A 22,768-nucleotide genomic window follows, 5' to 3' on the forward strand; every position below is an offset into this window, starting at 1 on the left:
TGTCGCGTTAGCACACGGAGATTTTGCACAAAAGGACGCGCTATATTAAACACGTTCCTATGAGAGTGCATGGCAACAGGCACAGGGCGTACCATCTCATCGTCCCGTCTCAATAAAGAGAGCATCCGCGCCAGTTTGCTGCAGCACACACGGATTTGCTTACATAGTTTCCCTCGTGCTTTCTCAAATAAATCCGATAGTCCGCACTGCGGTAGCACGTGCCCTCACACCTCGTAGTGCCACAACTGTGTTCCGACACGACGCGGCTGGTCTGGGTGCCGGTAGATGCCGTCAGCATTGCGCAAACAACAACAATCCCATGAGGGAAATATTGCCGGCTCTTGGCTTCTCCCGGCAATACGGGGTGCTGGATCCTGGCGCCACGATGTCGCACTCAAGCACGAAATCGCAAGTGGAATCAATGATGGCACCAGCACAAAAATGCCGTCTCGCCCTCAATGGGATGCGGCGCCTCACTCCATGCGGTCACACGGAGCGCACTGCTTCCTCAATAGAACTTATTCTTTGTCCATCCCTTAAAGATGCTTCTGTTATTGATGGGACTTAGAACACAATAGAAGGAAATGGACGATGCAGTAACGCCGTGACACCGCCAGCCACAATGATTCCCTCATACCGGGGCAATTCTCCAATTATGCCTCTTATACACACACACAACTAACATACTATATGAAAATCACCCAATGTTTTTCACCAAAAACCAAACAACCCCACTCCCTCCCTAATTTTCTTCTGTCAGTGCTATGTTCGATAGCGTTGGACATTTTTGGCATTCGTGTGCGGTGCTGCCGCACGGTGCTGGTGCACCCGCCTCGTATGCACACAAAATTATCAAAAAATATATATATCTCACAATATTTTTTACCAGAAATCAAAACCGCCCCTTTTCATCCCCCAATTCGTTTTACTATTTCCGTGGTTCCTCCACAATTCGATGAGCCTTGTCTCTTCTAAAGTCTCCGGACGATATTGACACTTGGTACTGGCGCACCTTTTCCCTCCAAAACGCCGCCATCTCTTTTTCATCGTCGCCCACATTGTCGGAATTGTCATCATCACATCTCTGCCAGCCATTCATCGGCGTATTGTCTGCGTACTGCACATAAATAATCCCCCACGACATGTCTCGGAATAATTCCTCCCAGCCATTAAAATATGCCGCCAGGCACTCAGTGAACTGCCTCACAGTGCTGGCGGCGGTGTGATGCTCACTCGCCGTAGCCATCCGCAGCCCGACCAGCGTCCTTGGATTTGGGTCCATGAAGAAAAAGGCATTCAACAACGGGAATTTCTCGACCTCCGGTATTTACAGCAGCCGGTGGTTTATACAAGTCTTCTTGTCAATGTGTTCCACCGACGGCAAAAAATAGTGGCTGGTGGGGCCCTCCCGTTATTACACCTCCGGTGCACAGCGGTGTGACTGACGTCGTGTTGGTGGCCTCAGCTCCTTCAGTTTACAAATTATTGCAGCCATGAAAGCCACATTCAAAAATGCAAACACTGTGCTCTTCCCAAAAAATTGCGTATATGAGATAATCCCTGATCCTCGATTCAAATAAGTTAAACTCAGCCTGCGTCATTAACTTTTTCAACTTGCACAGTGTTTTAATTGCGAGGTGGGCAGTTATCGGTGCATTGAAAGGCGACTCGCCATTGCGTTCTCCTCGTACTCGGACAATCCTCGCAAGATATTCGAGCGCCTTATTACCCTCCCACAGTTTGGAAGTTCCAAAAACAAAGTAACGCTCGATTCCCCAAAAGGGCGTCCTATCCACAAGGTTGTGACAATCTCCAATCCAATGGTTATAATCTCCCTCATCAAAGATGTAGCGAAGAATCGGTCCCACTTTATCCATGTGACCCTTCACCTCTCGCCAGTATTCCGCTTGCTACACGGGTTGATTGCGCTTCTTCCAAACGCACATTGCCTTCACATCGCTCTCATCAGGGCAATTCATTATGATTCGTACGGCTCTCTTTTCACTCGCCCAGTGTATGTAACTTGTTATCTCTGGCGTTGCCACCACAATCATGACCCATCCTCCGGGAGGCAAACAAGGAGGCAGAATACCAAACCTGCATCCCACGTCGTAGATAATATACCCCTTCATCCCGCGCCAAGACAGTTCCTTCACAGCTTTTATCATCATGGACTTATCCATGTATCTTGTCACCGTCTCGGTGGTCTTGTTAAACACGTATGTCTTACTTCCATAAATAAAGAACACAACCACAGGGAGTAGCTCCGCATCGTAGTGCAGCAGCTGGTAGAGGAGGTACGAGCCGGCAGGCATCGACTTCCCGATCTCGGGCGTCCCAATCAACACATGCCGCTCAGGCGTAAAGTTGGTCTCACGGTGGGTGCTGAACCATTCGGTTATATCGTCCTTGACGATCTGCCACGCCCGATCCACCTCACAGTTTACATTGCAGTCACGAGTGGATTTATTCATCCTCCTTCCATTTCCACGAGCACGGCCATCCCTTGTCCGAGGCGAGCACCATCAGCCTGCGACACGGTGCACCGGATTTCTGCACACCGTCATCCTTTTCGAGAAATTCGCCAACTGCCTTGTACGTCCATGACTGCGGTGGCTCCCCCTCCCTCACATCCATTCCCGTCCCCTCGCCGCCAGGAACCTCCACGACATGGTGCCACCTCGCATTGTACACAGACTCGTAGCATCCCTCCAGGCATCTCGGTGCACTCGACGTCGTTGGGTTCCTCGCTTCCTCGGCGGCTGCATCCAAAAACCTTTTAGTGACTTCATGAGCACTTGCCTTTACCTCCGCAGCGGCCACCAACCACCTCAGTAACTCGTAAAATGCTCTTAAAGCTTGCGTACATCCTCTTCCATGTCCATTTCATCCCTTACAGTCCTCTCCATCATCGCATAACGATCGGATGCCTGCATTTCGCCCAATACTCCCGCATCGCAAATATACTTCTTGGGGCCCTTAAAGAACGCCGTCAGCAAGACACCCCAATTGGCGTCCATAGCGCTCCTGCCGTCCAACTCCATCGCAAGAAAATCGTTCAGCCTCATTTATCCACGCAAACCCTTCCTTCAAACACCGCATACTTAATCCTGGTGGAAACGTCAATCCCCAGCTCTTGTCGTTCTCGGCTTTCTCTCTCTTCCGCTTTCCGCCTCTCTACTCTCAGTAAATGAGAGCAGGCTGTGGTTATTTGTGCCCTTGCAGGAGGAGTGACCGTGTCCTTTCTTTCAAATTCCCTCCATCGGTTGAGAGTGACAATATATTCTCTGTTAAGGTTATGCAAGGCCTCCAATAGTGCGTGCATCTCCTCACGCTCTTTTTTCAGCTCTTGGTATGGCGGCGATGCCTTTATTGTGCTCAGCAACACTTCGTCTTAGATGAAGTCATTGGGAATACTCTTAAAAGGTCCTGCATATACACCCTCTCATTGAATTCCACAACGCCCCTGCCGGCAAAATAACCCCAAAGAAAATCATTCAGCCACATGTTGGTGATGCGTTCCTTTCCCTCCAGCAGTACTTCAGCCAGCCAACAATCAGGAGTCCACCGCGGTCGCCGCCTTTCCTCAACTCCTCTGCGAGTTGAAGCGTCGGAACCATCGCCCGAGCCAAGGCGAGGCGCCGATGGCTCCAAAGGACAATCGCAGCTGTTCCGTCTCACAGTCCCGGCGGCGTTGGGCGGGGCACTCGCACGGCGGGGCTGTCGGTGCGCCATGCAGCCGCACTGCAACGCCTGTCGGTGAAACAGTCAAGGCCCACCGCCCCCGCAGCAACGCGACGTGTAATCGACCACAACACCGCCACATTATCGCCCTTTTTTATTTTGTTTTATTTTATTCACGTTGTCGGTCTGTTTGCCCCATCCCTAACACCAAAAATGAGTGTGCACCTTCACAAAAGAAAAATAAAGGAGGCACGATCCCACCGTCCCGCCGCGGGTCAACACTCTCGTCCACCCACCACCATTGCCGCACAGGAGACCGCAGTCACACCGCAGAGGAAACACCGCAATGTGCACCACACCATCGTGCACCGAACGATAGGCGGGACGCGGCCATGCATCGCCCCGCTCCATTTTCCCATCACCCAAGTGTTGCGTGCCCGCACAAAGTAGCAAACAGAATCAGAGTGCACACAAACCCAATCAACACCCTCACTCGATGAAGCACATTACTTCGCATGGAGTGACAACATTTGGGGACACACCAGCAGTAGCGGGCTGCATGGAATTTCCCCGCCAACCCTGCGAAGAGACGCAACAACTCTGCGGAGTAAAAGTGGCAGCCCCTCGGCGCTGCCTGCAGTTCACATGGCAGGACAAATTCCACGCACGCATAGTTCCGGATTACTCGTTGTCTGAGTGCACACCAACAGTGCATGTAAAAAAAATACCTGCGCTCAAGATGGCATTTAAATACGTGAAAAATCTTCAGCCTGTTTTGTCCAATGGTGTTGGCGAGCAATCCCACACAATCCAATCAAAGTGGCACTCCGAACAGAATGGCTTCAGTCAATAATCATTAAAAACCACGCCAATGCAAAAAGCTGCTGAAATTTGAGTTTGCAACCGAATTCGGAGACGACAGCGGCATGAAAGTGTGTACGTGTGCAAGGCCTTTCGTGGGACGGTGCTCCCCAATCCCGCCGTGCCCTGACACAAAAGGGCAACAAATGAAAAGAGGAGCACACTCTCCAGAAAGGAAGTGACGGTTGGGCAGTCAACCCCCGTTTCGTCTCACATGACATCCACATATGTGCACTCCACCTCAAATACGTACCTCCCTGGACGCCGCATGCATGACGTGTGGTTTCGTCGCTCGCAATGTGTTTTTCCTCCTGCAAACAACAAAAAGGATGGTCATGGCGCAGCTTCACTCAGGGGAGGCAATCGGGCAGACACGGGTAGGAAACAAAGATCATACAAAAATATTTAAAAAAAAGAGGGGCAGGGCAATAACTCCTCCAAGCCACGGAATCGTGCAATGTTCATCCCTCTTTTTCTAAATTGAAGACCTCCCCAACAGAACAAATGCAACAGACACAAGTGCCACACAATATTTTTTTCTGTCCTGCGTCCCATCTTACTTCCCATGAGTGCCACGGCGGTGGTGCCTGCGTTACATCTGGGATAACTCCAAAATATCAGGCACCATGCCGTGGAGAGTGAATGCTTGACGAACGTGCCCACGTTATTGCCCAACACAAAATGACTTCAAAAAGAAAAAACTATTCGCGGCTCAAACTACCCGTGTGTGGCCGTACTAAAGCAACACTAAGACACGTGTGGAGCAACGTAAAAAGAAGGAGAGAAAAAAGAGAAAAGAAAATAAATAAATACCCCACAGAAATGCATCGATATATACGCAAGTAATACATCAATCCACATAATTCTTCGTTCTTCCATACAACATCAGAAGTATAAAAAGTGACAGGCATGCCCTCCCACACAGTCATCGTGGAACATGTAAGAGTTTCACTGCAGGCACCCGCACAAAAATAGAAACAAACCAACAATCAATGACGCTGTCGGTGCGGAGTCCGATTGGTGGCTGCGCAGCTGCACAGCCGTGGCTCCCACGCCCTCCCTCATGTCAGTCAGCAACGCGCACTCACAACTTCCAGGAGTTGACGCCTCACAGAAGGGCTTCATCGATTGTTTTCCCTAACGCTTTCCTGAATGCATCCTATGATCCGCACACCAACCACCATCGTCAAGCACGTACTCATTACAGAGTACAGATATGAAATAGAGAGAGCAACAGCCCCCATATTGGGTGCTGCAGCGAAGGCCGTAAAACACACGCACACACCCGTTACGCATCCGCCCCGGGCCGGCGTGATACCCCGATAATCCGCTGTCATCGACAATCGATAAAATAAAATAAGAACACCAAATCAATCGCCCAATCAATCTATGAATAATGGAACGGGAAGATATCCGCCAGACGCATCCACGTTATGCCGCATCTGCGAGGGGCCTTGTGTCTTCTCGCCGCGTAACGGTACTGTTGGGTCGGAGCCCTTACACCTAAAAAAGTAACTGCGCCAAATGTTTCGTCAAGCAAAGCATCTCCACCTTTCCAGAGGAGCATAATTAATGCTGCAGCTCGCACTGGATGCACGGTCGAGCAGACTCAGGGCGTCTGAGCGGGTGTCACCGGTCATAGGCTGCAGCGGTGCGGGTGGTCGGTACGACGACGCAACGGTGGTGCCTGAGGCATACGACGATGACGTCATTTCGTGGGGCTTCTGCGTCTCTTCGTCGCTCTTCTCGTCATCGCGCAGCAGCGCCTCCAGCCCTCCACGCCGCGGCTCGCGCAGCTCCTGCCAGTAGCGGTCCTCCACGTACCACACAACGACGCTGTACACGGTGACCGCAAGCACCACAGTGGTCAGCAGCAGCACGATTGCCACGTACGCCCTCGCACCGCCGTCGCTCGGCGCAAGGTGGTTGGCCGCGCTGATCAGACACAGCGCCGCAAGCAGCACAAAGCTCACCGCGTGCATCACCGTCAGAAGGGCCGAGCGCATCATGTTCGTGAAGGCAACCACGCCCGCACCCGCAAGCAGCACAGCCGCCATGCAGAAGTACTGGACGTGGCAGCCTCCCACGGGCGGGTGCACAGCAGCAATCAGGCCCACCACACACAGCACCGACAGCTGGAACACGCACCAGTACACGTAACTGCCCCTCATGTTCGTCAGCATGCCGCCGTACATCCGCTGCTGCGCCGCAGGATACCAATACCCGACGGGGTACAGCAGGCGCTCGTGCAGCGGCTTCCTCAAAAACTGCCAGTACTTGGTGAAGCTCGCGCCCACGTGGCGAGCAATAAAGTAGCACACGCCAGCAGGGAACGCCACACCGTACAGCACGCCAACGACACCGATCACGTAGTGCTGCACGCGGACGCCTGGCGTCGCCAGTGAAAGAACGGAGCCGAAGAAGATGCCGAGGTGCATCGCGTGCGCCACGACGTACGTCAGGCTCGGGAAGCGCATCGCCGCCCACGCACTCGCCGCGTCCACGCCGCGCCACCGCTGGAAGGCGACCGTCACACCGTAGTGCACGCACCCGAACACGGCGGCGAGCAGCGCGTTGCCCACCACCATCCACAGCGGGTCAAGGGCAGCAAACACCGACAGGAAGTACGGCAGCGCGACAGTGCTCGCACGCTCCTGCGCCGAGGCGCATGGCATCCTCGCGAACACGCCGAGTGCCTGCATCTCCAGGATAGAGCCCAGCCCGCCGGTCACCACCACGGCAACAGCCGCCGCACCCGCAACGACGCCGGTGATCGCCGAGAGGGCGCTGGCAGCGGCGGGCAGTTTGTCAGACCTGATCGTGAAGGACCCAAGCAGCACACCCTTGCAGCCGCCGGACACCGCCACAGCGTCGCAGCGAATGACTAGCGTCTCGTCGGCAGCAATAAAGTAACCGCGGTGCACGGGCACAGCCAGCTCCAGGACGGTGGACGGATTCGTCGCATTGCGCACCCACGTCGCGTTGCGCAGCATCGCTCCCCACGGACCGCCAAACCCGCTCGGCTGCGCCGTCGACACCGGCACGAAGCTCAGGTGCTTGCCGATCTGCGGGTCACGTGCCCAACAAAACGGCGGCGGCAGCGCCACCATCAGCAGCGTCGGGACGGCGCTCCCACCGCCGCGGATGTCGCTCTGCGTCAGGCTCCCACCAGCCGCCGTCGTCGTCACGGCAAGTGTCGGGCACGCCACGTCGCTCCACCACAGCGTGCTGCTCACCGACGCCGTCGGGGTCCGCGTGGGCGACAGCGCCACCGTCTCCGTCACCTGCAGAGCCTCCGTCGGCCCGTACTGCGTCGGACTGTAGTGCGTTGTGCTCAGGCTCGGCGTCCCCGTTGGTGTCAGGCTGCGCGTCGCCGTGTGGCTCAGCAGCGGCATGCCGGGCGTGCGGTTGCACCCGTCCACGTGCGGCAGGTACACCGGCAGGCAGTCGCGCCCGTACCCGCCCTCAGCACAGCGGCAGCGACACGACCTCGACATCGCCCTCGTCGCAGCAGCAAAGCAGCTCACGTCGGCGTCACACACGCCACACGCCACAGGGCGAAATTCCCCAATAATGCCGGCGGATCTGTAGTCCATCGGCTGCAGCGCCTGCCCGTTCAGCGTCAGGCACCCCACAACGAACTTCCCGCCGGCGCCCCCAAGCACAACGGTGCCGTCCATCACGACGGGCCCACTGCCAGCGTTCCCGTGGAGCGTCAGCGTGCTCTGCACAAGTTCCGCACTTCGCGGGTACGACGGCACCGACAGGAGCCTGCCGCTGATGCTGTTGCCGCGCACCGACAGCCACGACCCGGAAACAAACGACGCCGACCCCCGCAGCAACAGCAGCGCGCCATCGGTCAGCACACCGACGTTGTCGTTCACTACGACGGCGGACGCGTTGGCCTCCACCCCGCTGTCAAACACAAACCCATGCGCGGCGTACACCTGGCTTCCCGACACGCGCAGCACAGCGTCCCCAGACGCAACCACGCGCGCACTCGCGTACAACGCATAGTCGCCACCGAACACAGCCGCGTCCATTGCGACACCGCCACCGACAAGCTCCAGCACGGCGCCGTCCACCACCACCGTCCGCCCACCAGTCATCACAGTCACGAGGGCAACGCCAGACACAACCAGCACGGACCGCACAAGCCGCAGACCCGACAGCACCAGCACCGGTGCGTACGGCGAGGACTGCGAGCCGGGAAGATACACAAGCGGCGTCGACCTCGCGGCAACCAACAGGGAGTCCGTCACCGTCAGCACGGACCCCGCGGGAAACGTGCCGGTCAGCACAAGCGCACCGTTCAGCGCCTCCACATCGCACACCGACAGCTCCACCGGCCCGCTCTCGTCGCTCCCCGCCGCCACCGCACCGCGCAACGCCCCACCGCCCATCACGTACAGCACGGCACCGTTCAGCAGCGACACGTTCTGCACAACAATCCGCACGCCGTCCCGCGCCATCCACGGCACGTAGAGCACCGGACTCACGCCGTCCAGCACAACGTGGCGCAGCGTCACCTCGCTCACACCGGCAGGCACAACGAACACCGACTGCACCGTCACGCCCTCGCGGAAAAACACACTCGACGCAGTGCCCACAACGGGCGGCAGCGCGGAAGCACCCACAGGCACGCACGCCTCGCCGTACCCGCCGCTGCCGCACGCACACACGCACACACCGTTCTTCATGCTCGCCGACGCAGTCCCGGGCGCGTAGCAGTGCGTGTCCCTGTCGCAGGCGTCGCACCCAGCAACGTCGATGCTACCAGCGTCGCCAAGACCAGCCGCTGCGTACTCCTCCGCCGTCGACAGGACACGTCCACCAGCGTCGTTGCATGCCACCCTCACATGCGCCCCAGCCGAGATCGAAAGGCTCAGCGACAGCATCCGCGGCAGAAGCGCTCGGTTGCGCACAAAGCTCAGCGTGCTCCCAGCAGCGGTCACGGCGCCAGCGGCGTAGAGCATCTCCCTCGAGACGCCGTCGTGCACGTTGCCCTTCGCCAGAAGCATCGAACCGCCATCTAGGCTCACCGTCGAATAAATCGCCACCGCGTAGTCCTCCGTCGACGCAAAGTCGCTCCGCACAAGCGCCACAGCGGAGGCCGACACGCTCACAGCCCCACGCACAGACACCGCGTGCTTGCACAGCAGGAAGTCGCTGTCAACAAACGCCAACACGGAGCCGCCGCTGGCCGCAACACCGCCCTCCACCGACACGCACAGCCCCAGCGCCGTCTGCACCAACAGCCCGTCCACGTACAGCGCACCGCGCGACGACAGCGCCACGCCGCCAACAAACAACACGCCAACAGCGACGCGGAACACAGCCGCCACCTGCGTGCGCGCAATGGTCAGCACACTCCCCGTCAGATTCACATTGTGCACCACGAGGCACGCGGAGGCGTCGCCAAGGCCGTAGGCGTTACGGTACGCAACACGTGCCTCTGCGATCAGCACCGAGTCCACCACAGTGACGCGCGAGCCCGGCGGAAATCGCTTCGCCACCAGCACGCCGCCGCCGGAGCGCGACTCAAGCCCGCTGATCAATACATCGACGCGCTCACTAGCAGGCGGGTTGGAACGCCACCCAACAACGTACAGGCTCGCTCCGCCCACAAAAGTGCAGTTCGCCAGCGTCACGTTGCACACGCTCCCCGACATCGACTCCACGTCCACCACGACGTCCGCCGCAAAGGTCACACCAACGTAGCACGCCACCGACGTCCCGACACCGGCGTTCACCTCCACATCCACACGCACGTCCCGCACGCACAGGTCGACGCCCTCGGTGCTCGGTGGCTCGGGGACAGCAACGGGCAGGCACGCATCGCCGTGGCCGCCCTCAGCGCACGTGCAGGCGCAGCCATCACTCGACGCCGTCGTCGTGTACGCGGGGAAGCACGACGTCGCAAGGGCGCATGGGTCGCTGCAGGTCAGGATGGTGGCATTGTACACGGACGGAATAACGTAGTTCGCTTCCTCCTCGCCGTTCACAGTGTTGCACGCGGCCACAATCGCTCCGTTTGTGAGGTCTCTGGACACTGTGAATATCCATAGCACTGTCGGCGTGACCGTGCTGGACACAAATTGGTTGCCGGACACAGACACCATGGAGTCACGAAGATTCACCGTAGGGTTAAAAAAAGCAAACGCTTCCGATGAGGATTCACGGCAGAGGTTGCCGCTCAACTGCAGCCAGGAATTGTAATAGATGTTGGAAGAGTATCTTGGAAAAAAAACAACCAAGCTTCCCTGTATGTCGTTGCCCTGAAACACAACCGCTGACCGAGACTCCACACGTGATGCCCAAATTAATGTAATGAAGTACTTCACCGGCCTCGTCACAACGTTGCTTCGGATCACCACGGCAGAGTTGTTCAGTACACTCAGCGAAAAGGATTCGCTAGACCCTTCAAGATGTATCAAATTACTGTCAGCGCCGTCCATATGAAACGTGTTGCCCACCACCGCAAACACGGAGTGCCACGACACCCTCAGCGCAGATCCCAAAACGTAAATGGCGCTTGACGATGCCGTCACGGTCTGAAACACATTGCCGCTCAGCACCACCGCGGAGTCTTTCGTGATCGCCAGCCCATTCATCGAGAGACACGACGGGCTGTCAACGTTCAATCCCGACCGAGGGATCAGCCTCGTGACCGTGAAGCGGTTCCCGCTGATCGTGATGTTCGTGTGCGGTGGAAACACACCCTCCGGGCTGAGCAGCGCGTCACGGAACGTGTTGCCGGTGACGACAATGTTCAGCGACCCCACAGCGGCGTACGCGTTGCCCAACAGCAACAGCACGGCGCCGTCCCTCCAAGTGCATTCATCGAACGTGACATTCGCCACGTCGCCCGTCATCGCCCCAATCAGCACCGTCAGGCTCATGCCGCCCCCGCTGAACGTCACGTTGCGGTAGCACAGCCACGACAGCCCGCTGCCCACTGCCTGCGCCACCTCGGGGTACACCATGTCGCTGATGCACTCACCAATCGGCGGCGGTGGCGGCGACGGCGTGGGTGGTGACGGTGGCGGCGGGCCAGCAGGCACAGGCGCCGGGACGCACACATCGCCGTGCCCTCCAGCAGCGCACTGGCACTTGCAGTCAACGACAGCCGTCGTCAGCGGAGCAAAGCAATCGCCCTCCTTCGTGCACTCCCCGCACGCGGCAACCGTCGTCACGTCGGTGATACCGTTCAGCTCCAGTTCAGCCGCCGTCGTCACCTTCCGTCCTGCGACCGTCAGGCACCCAGCAACGAACCGGTAGCCGGCGTCAGCCTGCGATAGCAGAGACTTATACAACCCCGTCGAGCCCATCTTGCAGCCCGTCAGCGTCACCACACTGTTGTCATCGATGATCAAAGAGATGGATTCAGTGTCGCAGAACATCGCACCCACTCCCACGTCGTTGTCGCGCCAATCCAACCAGCTTGACTGCTCAACGGTCCACAAGTCGTCTGCAAAAATGGCGTAGGACACGGTGCCGCTGTTCCCCACCACGCGCAACACGCTGTGATCCGACACGCTCAATCCGTGGTGCTGATACAGGAGGCTTTTTCCGGAGGCCATTGTGTTGTTGAGCAGCGCAAAAACAGAGTGATCACTGACACTGAGACTGTGCACGTAAAACAGGTATTCGTATCCATCGAAGCTGCAGTACCGCGTGTAAAGCGAGCTGCCCTCCACCAGCGTCAGCGTCCCAATCGAGTACAAACCAAACGCATCACGCTTCGTTGCATGCGCATTGACATTGCTCACCAAAAGCGAGGACACGCTCAAAACAACGTTCTGTAGTACCACAACGCTCAGCATGTTCATCCTATTGTCGGGCAGCTGGACCTCGGAGGACTGCACCGCATCAACCTCCGTGATGGCGATGTCGCAGTGCTGCGGGAAGGCAAGTGCAAACACAACGACAGAGGACCGCATCACCGTCTGGCTCACGCGGATCAGGACGCCGGCTGACTCGGCCGCCGCAACTTCCCCAACAAACTGCAGCACGGCGCCCTCACGGAATGTGCACCCAGTGAACGTGATGTTGATGGGGAGATGCAGCGGCATACGATTGAGAAAGAACGTCAGCACTGCACCCACGCCGCTGAATGTCACACCCACGTAGCAGTGGTGCGACTTCCACATGTTCAGCGTAATTTTCGTCAGCGTCTGGTTCACCACGCAGCTCGTGTCGCCGTCAACGGCTCTCTCCGCCACGGGCGGCACAACCGTGTCGGGCACCTCGAAGGGAAGACACGACGCGCCATGCCATCCGTCCTTGCAGCCGCACGAGCACGAGCTGCGGTCCACCAACTCCGTTCCGGGCATGTAGCACGCCGCGTCCTCGTTGCATGTGCCACACCTGAAAAGCACCACTTCCTCCGGAAACACATCGTCGTACGACACCTCCTCATCGCCCTGCAGGTTGCACCCAACCAAAAACCGCGCGGGTGACGTAACGACAATGTTCGATGGTAAAAATTTGGCGAAAAAGCTCCTCGAGTCCGCCTGACGGTTGTTTGCAAGCACCACAGTGGTGCTGCTGCCCGACAGCCTCATTTTGTGCTTGGAATTAGGCATACCTATCACTGAGGCTGCGCTCACGCTGTTGTCCTCCACACGCCACTGCGCGCCTCCTTCGAGTGTCACCGAGCCCTCCAAGTACAAAAGCGCAGATTCAAAAAACTCCGCTCTGCTAGCAAAGGTGCAGTCCGCCACTCGCAGCAGCCCCGCGGAGCTCACATAGGTATCCCCAAAAAGATAAACGCCATTCACCGCATTCATCGTGTTGTTCTCCAGGTCAAGGTAGCCTCCGTTCCTCAAAGCAACGGCGTAAACGCAAACGGCTGATTCCATACCGCGATCCTCCCCCGTTACCCTCAGCGTGTTTCCCTTCACAATGATCCCGCCACCATCAACAACAGCAGCATTGGGAAAATAGACCGCGTAACTGTTCCCCTCGATGTTGTTGTCGAGTAGCAGCAGCGTCGAGTTCACCCCCAAAAAAAATTTCAAAAATAAAATGGCGTAAGACGACATCGTCACAAGCACACTGCCCACCACCAGTATCTGGGAACTCGCGCCAAAATCACCCTCAAACACCAAAGCGCCAGAATCCAAAATCGAGGATGTCACGTTCACGCGCACGCGTGCATCACTCCCCTTAATCAGCATGCTCATGAGGACGCACTGCAGCAGCGTGATGTTGAGTGTCTGTTTTGGTGCGTCAAAATACGACAGGTCCAGAAAAACCGCGGCAGTGAAGGTCACATTGACAAAGCACAGACCACGCACACCGGGATCAGGATAATCCACGGAGCTGATGCTGCCACCGCGCACGCAGCGGACCTCCGTGTCCTTCGCATCGGGGAGCGGAAGCGGGAGCGGCCCAAGGCCGTCCGGAACCGCAGCTGGCAGACAAGTGCCACCGTAGCCACCAGCAGCGCACAAACACTCACAGCCGCTGATGCTGCTCGTCCTCGCAGCAAAGCACACGGAGTCCACGGTGCACGTGCCACAGTCCAACACCGTCACGGGTGCTCCAATATTGAGTTCGTCTCCGTAATTCGTCACAGTTGAGCCCCTTGCCTCGTTGCAGACGCCGTAGATGGTCGGGTGCGAGTCGGACGGTGGTGACCAGTTGCTTGTCATACATGCAATGGTTGACGAGTACGAGCCGTACGTGAAGTTGTTGTCAAGTATCGACCACACACTCCGATCGCAAAACGCCACGCCGTTTTCGTTGGCCACGTACACAACGTATGCGGTGCGAAACTCGTTGTTGCGGTGCACCAGCCAGCTGCCGCCAGTCACAGTCAGCGTGTTTGCCATCAGCATGGCAAAACCAAGACGGAAAGTGCTGGACACAATCTGCAGCACGCTGCCAGCCACCACAACGTCCCCAAACACACACGCGCTTTCGTGGAATTTACTACTCGGCGCACTCCACAAGCTGTCCTGTATGGAGAACACGGAGCCGCCGCTGACACGCAGATCCGACGCAATAGCGTACATTACGTGCGACTGCGACATAACAACGCAGTTCTCCATGTAAAAGACGCTGGACAGGTTCACAACGAAGCCGTGCTCCACATGGATCGCAGCGCACAAGCCCCCGCCACACGCCAGCGTAGACCGCGTCATGACAAACCGCGTCGACAGAAGCCGGACACCGTCCAGTACAAGCGCGGGGCCGTACCGAAATCCCTCGTGGCCAGGGGTCGTCGGCACGTACTGCGACCCGCCAACCGTCGCGCGCAGCGTTGAGTTCGCCAGCAGCACACTCGAGTGCAGCGGCATCGCGCCATGCAGCACGATCGTGCCCTCCAGCGACGTCACATTCGTCATGTTGACGAGGGCGTGCGGCATCAGGTGCGCCGTGCTCTCGCTGAGGCCGCCAATCCGCAGCTGCGCGCCGCCCGCAAGCACGCAGTGTCGCAGCGTCACGTTCAGCGCATCAGCGAACGCATCCATCAAGCGCAGGTCCACCGCCACAGTGATCGGCCCGCTGAGCACCACCGAGTCGAAGCACGCCGTCGCACGCCCACCGCCAACCGTCACCGACTCCGTCAGCGTCACGCCACTCACGCAGCCCGGCGCACCGCCACCACCACCGCCGGCCCTCGCAAGCGGCACGTCGAACGGCAGGCACGCCTCGCCCACGCCGCCGGCACGGCAGCCGCACGCGCAGTCGGTGAACGACGCCGTCAGCGCATCGAAGCACGCCAGCGCAGCCGCACAGCCGTCGCACGGCACCACGCTCACGGAGGGCAGGCCGGCCATGCGGTAGTCGCCGCTGCTCTGCAGCACCCGGCCGCCGGCACGGTTGCACTGCACCGACACGACGCCGCTCGTGATCGTCGGCCCGGAGACAAGCGTCACGCCGGTGGCAACGCAGCGCGCAATCGACACGGTGCCGCCGCTCAGCGTCACCCCCGACAGCGACGCCACCGACGACGCCTCGCCCACCGCCCACACGTCGTGCAGGTCCAGCCACCCGCCGCCACCGATTGTCCCACCGTCGCAGCGCACCAGCGACGACTCAACAGACCCCTTGACGTCCACGAAGCGCAGCACCGAATCAAGCACCGCGAGGCGCTCGCCAAGCACAATGCCGCCGCCACTGCTCACAACCGAGACGTTATTCACGGAGAACACCGAGTGGCTCCGCAGACTGAGACGCGACGAAGACGCCACATGCATCGCGGACGCGGTGGGGCCACCCAACGCCTCCAGCAACACGCCGTCAAGCACCACCGCGCTCGACAGCAGGTCCACGCCGCCGCCAACGTGCACCGCCGACCCACCCGCGTGCAACGACCTCAGCACAGTGTTGCTCACACGCAGCTGCGTCTGCAACAGCGACGTCGCGTGCAGCACAAGCGGCGACGCCACCGCGTCCGTCAGCCCGCTCAGTTGGGAGTAGCGCATCGGCCCCGGCGTCACAATCGTCGAGTCACGGACCGTCACGTTCGTGTGTTCCGGCAGGTTGTGCACAAACACAAGCGAGCAGTAGCTCCCAGACAGCCCGCTCACGCTCACCTCCAGGCTCCGGTCACTCGCCGGCTCGCCGCTGTAGCCCCGCACGTAGATCTGCGCACCGCCGTCGCACACGCAGTTCCTCAGTTCGATGCGCAGCGCGCCGGGAAGCATCGCCGCAACGTCGAACACCACAGCCACGCCGTTCGTGATGAACACGCCGTCCATCAGCACCGTGTCCACGGCGTGGCCAACCGTGATGGCTCTGTCCACCGTGCCGCCCCGCAGTCGCAGCACCACCGCATGCACCGCGGACATCCACGCCGCTGCAACCAGTGCCAACACAACAAGAAGCGCCGCACGCACAGCCGCAATGACCCTGCACCGCACACGATGCCGGCCGCGCGGACACGTACCCACCGCAGACCGCATCCACCGACACAAACAGGTACCAACAGGACTGTCGTGGTGTGTCGCACTCGCCCCGTCAACCATTCCCCCTGCTTAGCAAATCCCTTCCTACAGATGGCAAATCCAGAAACACGATTCCGCCAGATCTTTAGCCCACTACTAATACTACTGCTGCAATTAATCCCTAACACCTTGAAACGATAGTTGTAATGGTCAATCCAAAGTATCTCTAACTGCTCGGTTAGAAGAGAAGGAAGACAGGAACAACAGCAAATAAACACAGTGGCACGCAGAGGCATCCGGCCACAGCCCGACCGCCAACACAAACACGTGAGAACACAATCAAATCAGTTACGCCATCCACCCCCCACCGCCCACGCAGCCCCACACAACCACCGTGCGGAGTGGCGGGATCCCAGCAAAGAAGCACATGACCATTGGCACCGCTAGCGTGACCGATGGGTCGGCACTGCACAACAAACAGCGTCCAGGTTGATGCTGTGCACACGGCATGCAAATGAAGAAAAAGCAGAAAGGCAGCAGTCGGACACAGGGAAAATCTATCCACACCAATTGTTTTTTTTTCTCCTGTTTTATTGAACAATTCCAACAGCCCGCACGCCAGCCACCACAACGCCCGAAACACGTCAAATAGACGCACAGCGGGCTCCCGCCCTCCCTCCTCGCAAAGCACCGGTGCCTGGCAGAACGTCAGCATAGCCACCCGCGTCACGTACAGCCACTTGCAGCTGCAGCTCCAACGCGCCGTGTGGGCCGCACACAGCTCCCCGCATCATTCTCGGCAGTCCCCCAGTCGCGCATGCCATCGCAAAATTGTCACGGCCCTCAAAAACATGTGTGACAGAAAGACTCCCTGCTTCACCCACAGTAGAAGCATCAGTAGCACACGCACAACGCCCACCACAAAAACAGCGCAGCAGTGGCACTCTCCGGCAAGCTACACAGCTCTAAGCATCAAGCATGCATGCACACACATTCGCATGCACACTGCAGAGCCTCTTCTATTGACTGCATGAGCCCGCAGCGATCGCAACCAAGCTCCCAAATGTACTTGTAAGCAACGCCATCCACGCCGCAACGCAAGAAAGTGCCATGCGCACAGCACACACACACAGCCAGAACAAGAGAGACGGAGCGCATCCAATTCTACGGCAATGTCCTTTACTTCCCTCCGCCCCGACAAATTGGCTTTGCGCCTCGCAGCGGGTTGTGGTGGGTGGCGTCCCACACTCACAGTGAGGCACAGCGCACACCATCCGCTCTCCCTCCAACTGTACTCAGCAGGCCGGCGCCCAGTCACCCTCTTGCCATCGCAATGGGGAACACAAACAATCGTCACCGCGGAACATCAGTGCCTCTAGCAGAAAAGAAAAAAATTGAAGACATGTCAACAGCACAGCCGGCACAGAGACACTCAACAGGGCACGGAGACACGCAGTGACAGTCAACACGGCAAACACGAAAACAAGCCACAGTGACTCAAAAAAAAATGTGAGGGTCCTGCAGGACTCCCATAAAACGAAAAAAATCCATTCGGCGGAAATTTTATTTCCCGAGCCAAGCAGCACAATACGACCATGCGTTTGTGCATAAATATTGCCCGCTCCAAGAAAAACAAGAAGCTCCTACTATTTTGTAGGCCCACACAAAATCCCCCACGTTCCATGCGGCATCCTGCCTGCTCCTCCACTCCTCGTTTCGTGCGATCCGTGGAACGCACAGCAATGAGACCGGCACCGCATGTGGGCAAAAAAGCAAATAAGTGAGGAAACACTTCGCTCGTGACGGCGTGTAGCAAGCGACCATCGGGGGACAACGTAGAGGTGCTGATTATTCCAATAAAGCGGCAAGAAAAAAAAATACTAGTAAAAAAAAAAGTTGGAATGCTTAACAAAATGCAGTGAGTAATGCTGGGAAGCTAAACATTTGTTGTTCCACAAAAAGTCGCAATTCCACCCTCCCCCACACCTCAGCAGAGGGCCGCAGCGCCCCACAGACCCACAAGCAGAAGCAACAGCACCCGAGACACACAGCCATGCACGGTGTTGCCATACGTTAGAGCCACGGACACCAACGCGGTGACACTCTCCAAATCAAAAGGGTCACTGCCCAAGGCCGGCGCTGCGTTAAACTCCGATGGAACCTTTGTTTTCCCAGGCGTTGTGCTCGAATGAGCCGGTGCGGCACCAGCGCCATCCAACACGTTGCCATTGTGGTGAGCAGTTGCTGGGTCTGTGCCGGGCTCAGAAGCGGCTGTGGCAACATCCGCGGGCGTCATGTCAGTGCTGCTGAATGAATCGAGGCCGCTGTTCGCGCCCACGGCAGTGCAGGCATGCGTTTCCCCTTCAGGGTCGTCGTGTTGTTTGTCGCCGGCGAGCGTGTTGGCGGTGGACGGCTCTTTTTGCACACTCTCAAAAAAAAAGAAAATCACGTGAAATGCTGCGCTGCGGCCAACCGTCGGTGTATCCGTTATGCGAAGAGCCTTCATTCGCCTTACCCGCCTGCCCCATCATCAATGCTGCCGAGTTGGAGGGCAAGTGCTCCCGGCCACCTTCAGGGCGATCCCCGCTGACAGGTATCTTGCTTTCAAGTACTTCCTGACGACTGACCACGCTCGGTGTCGAAGACAATGCAGGCGCCAATACGCCACTGCTGGGTGCCTCTTCTTCCATTTCCCCGTATCAGCTGAGGTGGACGGGCCAATGGCATCAGAAGAAGATGTTTGCCTGGGAACTGCTGAGCCCTTCCTATTTCCTGATGGTTGCGCTGGTGAGTGTTGACGTTGTGGTGCTGATCTGTCTTCCTGCCGCGCTTCATCCACGACGACAAGCCCACTGGCGGATTGAGGGAAAGTTTCACTCGCATGATTGTTGTGAGGCGCACCTTTCGGAGCCGGCACCCTCGCCTCCGGAGTGCCAACAGCGTCCGGCTTCGTCTTCATTAGCGCTTTGAGCTCGTCACCTTTCAACACGCGGTTGTGCAACAGGACGTTGCTCACCGTCACATGAGTGTTACCGAGCACTCTTGCCGCCGCCGCCGCCAACGCAGAAGTGTGAAACACTGTGGGACCTCAACAGCGTTATTAGCTCTTGGAAAGGCTCTCATAGACCTCATCCTCCTCATAATCCACTTATCCGTCGTATATCGTCGATCCATCCACGTACAAAATCAACCCCGTATCATCCCATTGCAGTGCCAACTGATGTGTTTTGCCCTGCACTAAGTCGGGATCCCCTGACAAATTATGAGTCTCACCGTTGAAGGTGGCCTCCCAGTTCCTTCCACTCGTGTAGAACAGCCCAAAAGCACCGTGCTGTCAGTGTCATTCATCCCCACACCCACCAAAAAAACAGGGCCATTATGCGGCTCCTCATGGATAGTCACCGTCGCCAAAAAAGGTCAAACTTGTTGTTTGCGAAGTAGTACGGCACATTCTGCCCCAGCTTGCCAACAGGCCACTAAATCCCCTGCTCCAGACCCTTTGAACGTCATCCCTCCATCAACCCCTGACCTACCATTGTTCACTGCTGCATTCACGCAGAGATACTCGTCGGCCCACGTGCTGTCAGTTGACGTGTTGGACAAAAAGCCAAACAGCCCTTTAGTGGGGGCTGAACCATTACAGTCACGGCGCTTCTGAGTCTTTTCACCCACGCAGCGGTATTCATTCGCAACCTACGCGTCCTTCTCCTTCCAGGCAACCAACACCCTCTTCACGCCCTTCAACTTCTCCGTCAATTCCACAAAAGCAATGTTGCATTCGTCATCCGCAGCAGCGACCTCGTGCGAGCAGTACAGTTTTATCCACTCTTTCTCCTCCAACAATGATCGCACTTCGTCTGTGGCGTAAAGCAGAGTGCTGGCGGCAAACTTCTCATTTTCAGCGGATATCGGCCCAACATCATAAATTCGCTGCATTTCCGTCAGCCGCAAGTCTACTCGACCCGCTTCTTCTCCCTCCTTCCAGGAATATACCGGCTGGCCGAAATGGACGACGTTCTGTCCATCGATCGTCGCGCTGACAAAGCCACCCTGCACGCCGTGCCCCGGACGCGTCAGTGAGTTGCCCCACACGTGTGAAGGAGTGTCGTATGCCTCCGTCCACCGACTCCCCTTTTCGTCCCCCCTCTAAACCCTGCGGCTGCCGTCCCCACACGACGTCATCATGCGGAGACCTTTGCCCTCCCATTCAGGGACCGCAGGCTGGATGCAGTCCTCGGGAGCCGTATAATCCGAAAACTCCCAATCATGCGTAAAACCTTTGGCAAGGATAGTCAAAGAAACGCTCCTTCCATCACCATTCAATAACTGAATAGGCAGCACATAGCGACCACCGTCCTCCAGCCTAACGCCTTCGCTGCCACCACCCAAAAATTGTTTGAAGCGTCCGGGATAGGGTTTGCAGTACCTTAAAAGGCCGGTAGGATTCGATGTGCTATCGTAATCCCACTCAAACGCCTTCATCTTCCTATTACCACATCCAGCTGAAACCTTGCCACTCGCGTACCTGGCCATCCTATAGTCATCACCAGCCACATCCGTCAATGGAGCCCTTTACATGCCACAACCACCAAAAAGAACATTCATTTCGCCATAATACACAATACTAGTGGGGCTCAACAGACGGTCAACTTTGGTGTCAAAATGATCCATCCCAACGACTTTCCCAATCATCCACTTCTTTTCGTTCCCTTTCAACCACTTTGCGGCAATGCCAACATACAATTCGCTATCTTTGGGGTTCTTGTAATGTGCTTCAGCAACAGCCACAACAACACCATCCACCTCAACAAGAGAAGGTGCACGGAACGAGTCGTAACCCGCCTTCCTCGCGACATCCATTAAATTAGAAACCGAATCCCATCCAGTAAAGATGATCAAATTCTCTCAATCACTCTTAGCAGCAGCACCGCGGAGGTAAGCACACACCGGGGCATGTTGGGCCTCTGCCTCTCTCTCTCTCCCTTCCTTCCCTCCTGCTTCCGCCACATCCGGTCACGCGGCGACGGTCGTGTGTGCGGGGTGCCTTCACTGCAGCAACACGTGAGAGCATACAAATATGTGTGTCTTTGGGCGATGTGTGAGCTGTTGGTCATTTCGGAGCCTTCAACTTTCGCAGTAGCGATTCGCGCTTGCTTTCTTGCCCTTCCTAGCGTGTGTGTGTGAGAAGTGGAAGAAAGACACAACAGCAACGATACAACAGACACGTCAGTGGGGAGCAGAGCAGAGCACCCACGCGGAGAGCGGGAGACAAGACAACACAGAAGGGACAGCACTGAAGACCACCGCCCACGGAAAAAAGCAACACACACACGCGGGGGGGCGAGGAGAGCACGAACCCTCTCGCGCACACCGCACCCACCCGCTCCGCTAAACACCAGCGCCACGCACCGCCACTCCGCACCGGCCATCACGGGCGTTACGGCGGGCCGTCGGTGTGTGCGGGCAAGCCCTCCCGCGGTGCAACACACCTCACACCCAACAGGGAAAGAGAGGCAGAAAGACGGAGAGTGAGACAAATGGATGCCGTCGGGAGGCACTCACAATCAAAATAGCCCGTGAGCATGCGGCCACTCCACGCAGGAACACAGGAGGAGAAGACAACAAGGAAAAAGACATGAAGCAGCACAAAACACACAAAAGAAACAAACAACGGGCGCGAAAAGCACCGCCAAGACCCTCATACTGGCTGGCAACTCCACACCAGCCACACACACACACTGACAAAAAAAAATCGCAGTGCCGTCAGTCCGCAGGTGAGAGGATTCGGCCCTCCACACAACAAACGCACACAACGCCAGCAGCCACACACCAATGGACAAGGACGAGGAGAAGAGACACACCGCCGCCGCCTCTCGTCCAATCCCACAGCCTGCGGGACGCGGCCACAGCCACGCAGCCAACACACAACGCACACCGAACGAGCGCCCACACCACCAGCCACACGCGGAAGTGGCTCCTCATCCAGCCATGGCGTGGCACGAAAAAATCCACTGCCATCCCGCCCTCAGTGCGATGCGGCGCCTCACTCCGTGCGGTCACACGGAGTGCACTGCTTCCCCAATAGAAATTATTCGTCATCCATGCCTTGAAGATGCCTCCGTTAATAATGGGCCATAAAACAAAAAAAAAGAAAATGAAGAATGCTGTAGTACTGCGACACCGCCGGCCGCAATGATTCTCTCATGACAGAGCATCTCCCCAATTATGCCTCGCACACACACACAAAAGTATCCAAAATTATATGAAACAGCCCCCAATGTTTTTACTACAAATCAAAACATCCCCTTTATTCCCTAATTGTT

The 22,768-nt window shown here is 57.3% G+C and overlaps 1 protein-coding gene and 2 pseudogenes across 1 annotated transcript, besides 2 other annotated features; all 3 read right to left on the minus strand.

The window, feature by feature from the left end:
- Positions 1-22,768: part of a sequence feature (areas not merged during assembly with more than two copies in the genome that could not be assigned to a particular haplotype) that runs on past the window's edge.
- Tc00.1047053507975.10 lies at positions 929-3,736 on the minus strand (annotated as a pseudogene).
- Tc00.1047053507975.40 (dispersed gene family protein 1 (DGF-1), putative) lies at positions 6,078-16,526 on the minus strand (the record flags this gene model as incomplete). The annotated part of the gene is made up of 1 exon (XM_807390.1): positions 6,078-16,526. The coding sequence occupies one exon, from the start codon at positions 16,524-16,526 to the stop codon at positions 6,078-6,080; it is 10,449 nt and encodes a 3,482-aa protein (XP_812483.1).
- Positions 11,553-11,597: a microsatellite.
- On the minus strand, positions 18,976-21,876 carry Tc00.1047053507975.50 (annotated as a pseudogene).

Source organism: Trypanosoma cruzi, genomic scaffold (assembly GCF_000209065.1).
Source record: "Trypanosoma cruzi strain CL Brener 1047053516589 genomic scaffold, whole genome shotgun sequence".
NCBI lineage: Eukaryota > Euglenozoa > Kinetoplastea > Trypanosomatida > Trypanosomatidae > Trypanosoma > Trypanosoma cruzi.